Raw genomic sequence first — 8375 nt, 5'->3', positions numbered from 1 at the left:
ATAGGAGCATATTTATGCATAACCATGGGTAACGTTGCTCCTTATTCGTAGTTTTATACCTATATATAATGAAATACTTAATTGCGCTGATTTAACTTCAAAAATGTGTTAGATAATATTATATTACTTTGTGTATAGTTATAGTTAACTTTTCTGTAAATACCTATTTTTATTTTTATTTTTTGACAAATTACACTGATTGAGTTAGCCTCGAAGTAAGTTTGAAACTTGTGTTACGAGATACTTACTCAACGATACTATATTTTATAATAAATACTTATATAGATAAACATCCAAGACCCAGGCCAATCAGAAAAAGTTCTTTTCTCATCATGCCCTGGCCGGGATTCGAACCCGGGACCTCCAGTCTCACAGACAAGCGTACTGCCGCTGCGCCACAGAGGCCGTTTGATTTAAGTTTGTGTAGAGAAAAATAAGAAATTTGAATTTATATTCTTTAAATCAATGCTTCGGTGTATGTTCATCATTAATAATCAAAACAATATTCATAACAATTTTTTTAGAGCAAATATTGAAGTAGGACCATTCTACGGTACCTATCTATCGGTTCATTAAAAGGTTTAGACCGAAAAATTTATTTTCTCTTTATTAATAGTGTGGATATCTATATATACAAATATTGCTTGTTTAACAGCATAGGCTATTTATTTTTTTATACACGTTTCTATCTGTCGACCAAAAAATTGCTTAAAAATTACATTTGATGTAAAGGATTCAATTATAAGTAATTTAATAAAAAGTATAAAGGCATATTTACTTTTATATTATCTTTCAAAATAAGTTTTGAAAGGTAATATAAAAGTTAATATGCCTAAGTGCCGTGTAGATCCCGGATGCTGTGTGGTTCCTGGCACCAAAAAAGAATAAGACCACATCTCTTTGCCATGGATGTAAAATGCTTAATTGTGATTCCTCTTTTAGGCGATGGGTTAACAAGCTGTCACTATTTGAATCTCAAGTCTATCATTAAGCCAAAAAGCTGAACGTGCCCTTTGAGTCTTTTGATGACTGTCTACCCCGCGGGACCCCGATATAGACATGGATATGTTATGCTTGATGGAGCTTGCTGTGAACAGTACTCAACTCACTAAAAAACGTTCACTGGCCAGTATTTAGTGATTAGTGATCCTGTATGTATATTATGCTGTTATACTCGTTCCGACAGTAGGTATAATATTGTCAGCGACTTTGTAAATTTGGTGGTAATTCCCCATGTAAGACATGAACGAGTTCATTTATTACATCGTTACCTACATATGTTACGAAAAATAATACACAGTAGTACATCAAACAATCAATATTATTAATATTTATTATAAATAGCATTAAGTTAACATAAAAAGCTATCTTGGTATAAACTTTACTCATTCTAAATTTAAAGGCACTTTGCACAATGTCTATAATTAACCTTACTTAACATTATCTGCCATGATTGATTTCATTCTAAACTTCAATTTAGTGATTTTAATAAGATATTATTACGATTAAAACTGAACTTAAAACATTTTTTTATTACTGTAACAACCATGGCAAGGACAACTTATAAAATCTAATTTCAATTCTGGTAGTCAACTTAATTACCCTTTCACATAATAATAATGTGAACCTTATGAAAGAATGGTGTCTGTTGAATCAAACCGGCATTCCTTACAAATCATGTTAAGATTAAAATGCATATAATTGAATTTTTAATGATATGCAACATCGACCATTCCTCCTCATTCACATAGGCGTTATATATACAAAGTTTATATTAAATATACATTATATATTTTTACATTCCTAATAATCTATACATACACAATTTACAAACTTTTATTTCATTAATATATTTCATTTGAAGACAGATTCAACTGTACATTGCAATATGACTATTGCACAATAAAACTAAACATTAACTTTGGCTTATCCACAAACACCGAACAGGTGTTGAAAATAATTAACAACCTTTTATTGTTTATTTAACAACATTTTTTAATATTTATATAGTAGTCATTAATAGAGGAAAATTTCATATCTTGGAATCACAGACACACATTATGCTTTTAATAATAGTGATTTCTATTCTTTATCAATTAATAGTAAACTTAAAGTGTTTACTACAAAACTGTTAAAGTAAATGAATACATTTTTAAATTTAAAAAATATCATTTCTTAAATCAAATGAATGAGTACTTACAAGGTACGGGCTAGTACCTTTGCGCGATAGAAAAGACTGAAGAGGGCAAAATAAACAAGTTAGTGTTTTTCAGTTACAATGGCACTAAAGATTAACTAGGATACCACTTGTATAAGTTATAATGGATTGGAATGGTCGATAATATTTATTAAGAAAGTTTAAGACAAAATGTTGTTTGTAAAAATATAGAATTTTCGGTACTTAACACTGTACCTTACTAGTACAAATATGTATACTTTTTTCTAGGGTGTCAATATAAAATTATAGAAACTGATATCAAAACAACAACAGAACAGATACAGTAAAACAATTCAACATTATCAAAATAATCTAACAATACTTATATTCACTTGATCTTAAAATGGTAATCTGTGAATTTATCAGAATGAGTCATATCGACGATCAAGTCCACAACTGTCTAGTCGGGAAACCGTAAGCAAGATCTGGGCCCCTTTCATAGCAGCACGCCAGCACGAAGTGACAATGTGTGCCTAAAGCTCTCACCGGCAGGGCGGTGGCACACCCGGTTAGCCGGCTGGGCCTCATTCTGTCTTTTGCTGGCAATAAAGTTCTTTCAGAGATTTAAGTTCCTCTATTAGTGCCTTGTTTTGATTTTCAAGCACAGCAACTCTGTTTTCGAGGCATTTAATATATTCCTTCTTTTTACGCCGGCATTCTCTTGCAGCTTCACGGTTTTTAAGCAACCGTAATTCACGTTTTCGAGTTTGGTCTTCTAACATTGGACCTGTAAACATAGTACGATTTGTTCGGGTCTTGGATAGATAATAGCATCAGTATGACATTAATAATAAAACGATACTAACCGGGAACATAAAACTGAGCATCTTGATTTGCATACTGTACAATCGCTCCGCCCCCTGCCGCTCCGGAAACTGCTAGCGTATGCAACCCGCTTTCCCCTTGCAGAGCACCAGCTGAAATCACTATCACCATACAATTTAATACAGCTTATTGTCTTATAAACCGTGACTACGCTTATTGTCTTATAAACCGTGACTACTCAATTTAAATACTGAATAAATTTTACAAGTAATAAATTCAATAGCTTTTGCATGTGTTGCCTGTATGGTGAATTATTTTATACATAATATTATGTATCTTTCTGCACCATAACTCAAAATTTGTTCATCTATTTGCTTTTAAATACACGAGAGCATAACAAACAAAAACTAATTATAATATTCACTAAAGATGAAGTGGACCTTGTGTATTGTTACATTTCATATAAAGATTGTGCTCTAATTTATTCCACTTTATAAATACATTTATATTTTATCCCATCGAATTTACTGAAAAAAAAAACGAAAAATGTAGAAGTGCATTGAAGTAATCTAAATTTCTCGCAATACATGGGTGATGGCACTTATGGCTACGTTACTCCTACATACATATATATTCTATCTCTGTGCCAAATTTCGTTAAGTAATTATTTTAGTCTGTTTGGTTTCCGCACTTTATATTATTAATTTATTATTATTACTAGAATAGAACACATCACCGTGTGGTTCCCGGCACCAATATAAAAAAAGAATAGGACCACTCCATCTCGTTCCCATGAATGTCGTAAAAGGCGACTAAGGGATAGGCTTATATACCTGGGATTCTTCTTTTAGGCGATGGGCTAGCAACCTGTCACTATTTGAATCTCAATTCTATCATCGAGCCAAAAAGCTGAACATGGCCTGTTAGTCTTTTCAAGACTGTTGGCTCTGCCTACCCCGCAAGGGATATAGACGTGACTATATGTATTTTTTTTGTATATTCAATACAAACGAAAATACAGACCTTTCTCTTTATAATATAGTATGAAAGTATGAACAGAGGATTTGATTTAAAAGATGCGTAATTTGTAGTTAATGGCCTTTTTTATAAAAATATACAGTTGAAATTATTAGTTTCGGAGTTTACAATAACCTAAAGTGCCAAGGCAGGATGACGTCATCACCTCTGTTATCGCTGTCTTACGTCATCGGGTAGAGTTTCAAATCGAGTTGACTTCAAAATGACGTCATCGCTATTAACTATAACGAAACGAACATATTTATTATATAGGTAAGCTACGTACTCAGATTTTACAACCAATTTAAGAATATAAGTGACATATATAAAAGAAAATATGGCACACCTCATGACTAATGTATGTATAGTCCTGAAAAGGAATACCGTTTTTTTTCTTCTTCAGTAAACAATACCATGATATCATTAAAGTAAATCCTACATATACAAAGAACCTAGCAAGACTACTGAAGATGAAGTAGAAGAAAAACTATTCAAATGTAATATAAGCATCTGCTGTGGTAAATCAAATTTAAGTTTTTCAATTACTTTTGAAAATGGTAGTGAGATGTCAAAGACATAAATGATGACTTTTAACAGGTTAGTGACACATGTTGCACACAGAAACAAGGAGTGTCAGCAGCAGCACATTAAACTGACCTGGCGCAAATGACAAAGGAGAGGACAGCGACACTTCGTTCTCACATCCTGCTTTAGATCCCATGCGATTTTCTGTAATATTATTACGACCTTATATCTTAATTCCCTTCCAAATTCAATTAGAGCAGTTAGTATTTTACCTATAGAAAACTTTGATTAAGAGTGTTTTATCACATAAATGAAATATATTCGTTACTACCCTTTGTATGGCAAAATAGAGTATCTATGCCAAATAATTTGTGTAAAAAATCAAGCATATGCACTATATACTTTATTCATTCATTGAACTTCTGCAAAATATGTCAATTATCTACACAACAAAAGAGGTTTGTTTTATAAAATTTTGCTAACAAAAAGCACAATCTTTATATCTCTCATAAATAATACTACACCCAGATTCACTAGCGAGTTGAAGACATCTTACATGTTCTGAATCTCACTTGCTTCAGAGCCAATGTCTCAAATATTTTTATAAATTTTCATCACATTTTAAATGTGAACTCTAGTGAACTTGGGTACCTACATGATTTATAGAGGACTAAGAGCTACCACACCATAAAAAGTTTCCAACTGCTATAGTACCATTAGGTTCTACAGTACTGGTGGTGGAACAGTTAAGGTGCCCAACTAAAATGGGCAAGTGAGCAAACCATGATGAATGGGACTACATTCAAATCCTACCTCAGCCATGTAAAAATGACTCTTTTCTGAGTTATGTTTGAGGGCTACTTAAAGCTCTCACAGTAAGGAATACAGCACAAAAACCTGCACACTTAGGCAACCGGATGTATAACCATGTTTGATTCAATGCAAGTTAGATTCCCCAGCAAGGGCTGGGTAGGTCAGACTCGCCCAATTCAAGATCCATGATCTAAGGCATACCCTGTCAACCTCTCCAGAGCGGCAAGGATGCAACTGGGACTATAGCCAGGAGGAAGTAGAAAAATAAAATTAGGTTCTCACCTGCAATCTCAGCTCCTCCTAGATCATTCAGTATTTTTCTGTATGATGGACGTCGACTTAACATTTCTCTGTATTTCCTCTTTGGGCTTTCATCATCACTGCAACTGTCATCACTGCATGACTGCCCTTGACTTCCAATAACTGCATTTGGCTCAGGTTTAATCTGCATGAAACAAGTTTTATAATTTAATTTGTAATTATATTCAGAGTTTAATAAATACTTTTACCTGGGTAGATATTTCTTTTTTCAATGTGTGTTTATGAGATAAAGATTATTTTTCTAATGGGACTTCATGTTAACCCCTGCATTACCTAATCCAACATCATTGTAAAAAGGCGCACTCTGGGGTCCTATCCAGATGTAACCACAATTAATGCTAGGAGAAAGAAGAATATTCTCACCTGCAATGTTTGTAATGATCCTTGAGTGGTGTGTATGACAGAGTTAGGTTTGCTGACAAGTATAACATTCCCTTTTGGCAACTGCACTGACTGTATATTGGAAGCAGTTTGAATGACTGACTGCTGGTTTGGTTGTATTACACTTTGAACCTGTAACATCAACACAAATAAATAAATCTTAAATAAGTTTCTTCTCAGAGGAGAGCTTTAGGCTATATTATATCCTCTGCAACTTCTAGGAGAGAAGAAATAATGAAAATTTGAAAAAAAAAATGGTGACAAATGCATTATAATATAAATACAAACAAATCAAATTATTACAAAATAGTCTATTTGAGTTACTATGTAGTGTAACTCATAAACACATTTTGATATACTACATTAATTAAGGACGTCCTGGTAAAGGGTCAGGTCAAAAGTACCCGAAACCGCCGAGCTTGTATGAAGAGAGTTATGAATGTGGACGAAGCGAAAGAAGTATGCAGAGATCGTGGCAAGTGGAAAGAGGTAGTCTCTGCCTACCCCTCCGGGAAAGAGGCGTGATTTTATGTATGTATGTATGTATGTATATATATACTACATACCGCTTTGACAAGTAAGTGGGTATGCTAACACTGTGTAATAACAATTGAGCTACCTGTGCCGAAGGGGCCTGTGTAGGCAGTGTGAGCTGAACGATACTGGTGACAGCAACAACGTGTGGAGTCGTCGCGGCCGAAGACCCCGCGCCCGACATCGGATCTGCCGAGCCTGCACCGCCAGATGTGCCATTCTCCTCCACCATTCCGTCCATACCACTTAGGTCACCTAAAATGTTCAAGGTCGACTGTCTGTCTATTCCTTGTTTTCCCCGTAAATAACACGTAACAAATTGAAGAAATCATCTTAATATGGTGAGAGCACTTTGCAATGGAAAATCCTAAAACGGAATCATCGCGTCATAGTATTGCGCCTAATAAATTCGCAACATATTTCTGACACTTCGAATATTCGTAAAGGATGTTGAAAGTGTTCTTTCATTGTATAGAACATCCATATTTTGTAAACCTAAATAAATACAATCGTGACAGGTTACAAGTTTAGTCTTCTATACAAGCACTCACCAGTTACGTATTCCTCGTCACCGTCTATGCTGCGTCCGGAGTGGGCGAACGGGATGGTACGTAGTAGCCACGTCAACTGCGAGGAGACTCGTCACTGGCGGAGACTATGATCTTGTATGCGTCATAACAATATGGCCGAAAGCAGTCAGTCAGACGCATGCGCTCATTTCATTCCTTTTCTTCTCCGTTTATGGTAGGTTCCTACTTGAAAAAACAATGAAAGTTCACCAAACTTGCCACTTATTTAGATTATAAACAAGTATTTTCATGCAAGAATATGGAAAGTATGCAAAATTTAATGGCCGCGATACAATTTTCGTCTGATTTGACATTTGTTTGACATGTTTTTTTGACGGCTTTGAATCAGAGTTGCCAACTGCCAAATGCTAGATGCAAGCAAGTCAAACAAGAAAATTGGTTTCCCTACGGTTTATATACAAAAAATCACACATTTTTCCCGGAGGGGTAGGCAGAGACTAGATCTTTCCACATGCCACGATCTCTTCATATTTCTTTCGCTTCTTCCACATTCATAACTCTTTTCATGCAAGCCCGCCGGTTTCGGGTGTTAACTTACTAAATGATACAATCAGAATTCCTTTATCAGTTCTTCTTTAATAAATTACAATAATACATCTTTATACTTCTTGTAGCTCGAATTCCCATTTTTTTCAATGACACCGAAAAACGCGGCTAACTCAACGTCAAAAGCCAAATCAGTGTTGCCAACACATGACAATAAATTGCTATTTTTAAAATGTTAACAGTCGGCCATCCTGAGACAATGTCTGTCCCAGACATGAACTTAGAAATCTTAAAACTATAATTTAACGCACGTTCAGAAACTCCGATACATACTTAGTATTGTTATAATTATACATTACTTACTATTATTATTATTAAAATATAATATTGTAAAATATATACTTCAAATTTTGGTTAACATTACATGTACTACATCTGTTGCATGCATGTGTGCCCTGAGACAATTATATTAAAAGAAAAACATAAAATTCAAGGGTGGACTAGACCAAGCTACACTTAGATTACAATTTAACCAGAAGCAGTCGATCAACAATGATCCTTTTGAATCAAATCATTGAATTTACCCTTTACAAACTTAAATGTCCCAAAGAACAATGTGATAAAGTATATAACAACTAAATATTAAAGAACCTTGAGTATCAACTACTCAAAAGAAACTTGAGTATCAATTACTACGTTTAGATTACAATTTGACGACAAGCAAT

At 34.3% G+C, this 8375-nt stretch overlaps 1 protein-coding gene across 9 annotated transcripts; it reads right to left on the bottom strand.

Moving 5' to 3' along the window:
* Positions 1 to 1303: 1303 nt before the first annotated feature.
* On the bottom strand, positions 1304 to 7495 carry LOC106131875 (cyclic AMP response element-binding protein B). 9 transcript variants are annotated; one of them, XM_013331120.2, is made up of 7 exons: positions 7126 to 7495; positions 6660 to 6829; positions 6023 to 6172; positions 5621 to 5783; positions 4658 to 4729; positions 3025 to 3144; positions 1304 to 2945 (listed from the first exon to the last, which is right to left on the bottom strand). In XM_013331120.2, the coding sequence occupies exons 2-7, from the start codon at positions 6813 to 6815 to the stop codon at positions 2743 to 2745; spliced, it is 864 nt and encodes a 287-aa protein (XP_013186574.2). In that variant the 5' UTR covers positions 6816 to 6829; positions 7126 to 7495; the 3' UTR covers positions 1304 to 2742. The 9 variants fall into 9 exon arrangements, with proteins under 9 accessions (XP_013186574.2, XP_013186577.2, XP_013186578.2 ...); XM_013331123.2 differs by having other exon boundaries at positions 3025 to 3135; XM_013331124.2 differs by having other exon boundaries at positions 1304 to 2933; positions 7126 to 7489.
* Between the last annotated feature and the right edge of the window lie 880 nt (positions 7496 to 8375).

This window comes from Amyelois transitella, chromosome 5 (genome assembly GCF_032362555.1).
Source record: "Amyelois transitella isolate CPQ chromosome 5, ilAmyTran1.1, whole genome shotgun sequence".
Classification (NCBI taxonomy): domain Eukaryota; kingdom Metazoa; phylum Arthropoda; class Insecta; order Lepidoptera; family Pyralidae; genus Amyelois; species Amyelois transitella.
The sequence above is the reverse complement of the archived record's forward strand: the minus strand, read 5'-3'. Positions and strand labels throughout refer to the sequence as shown.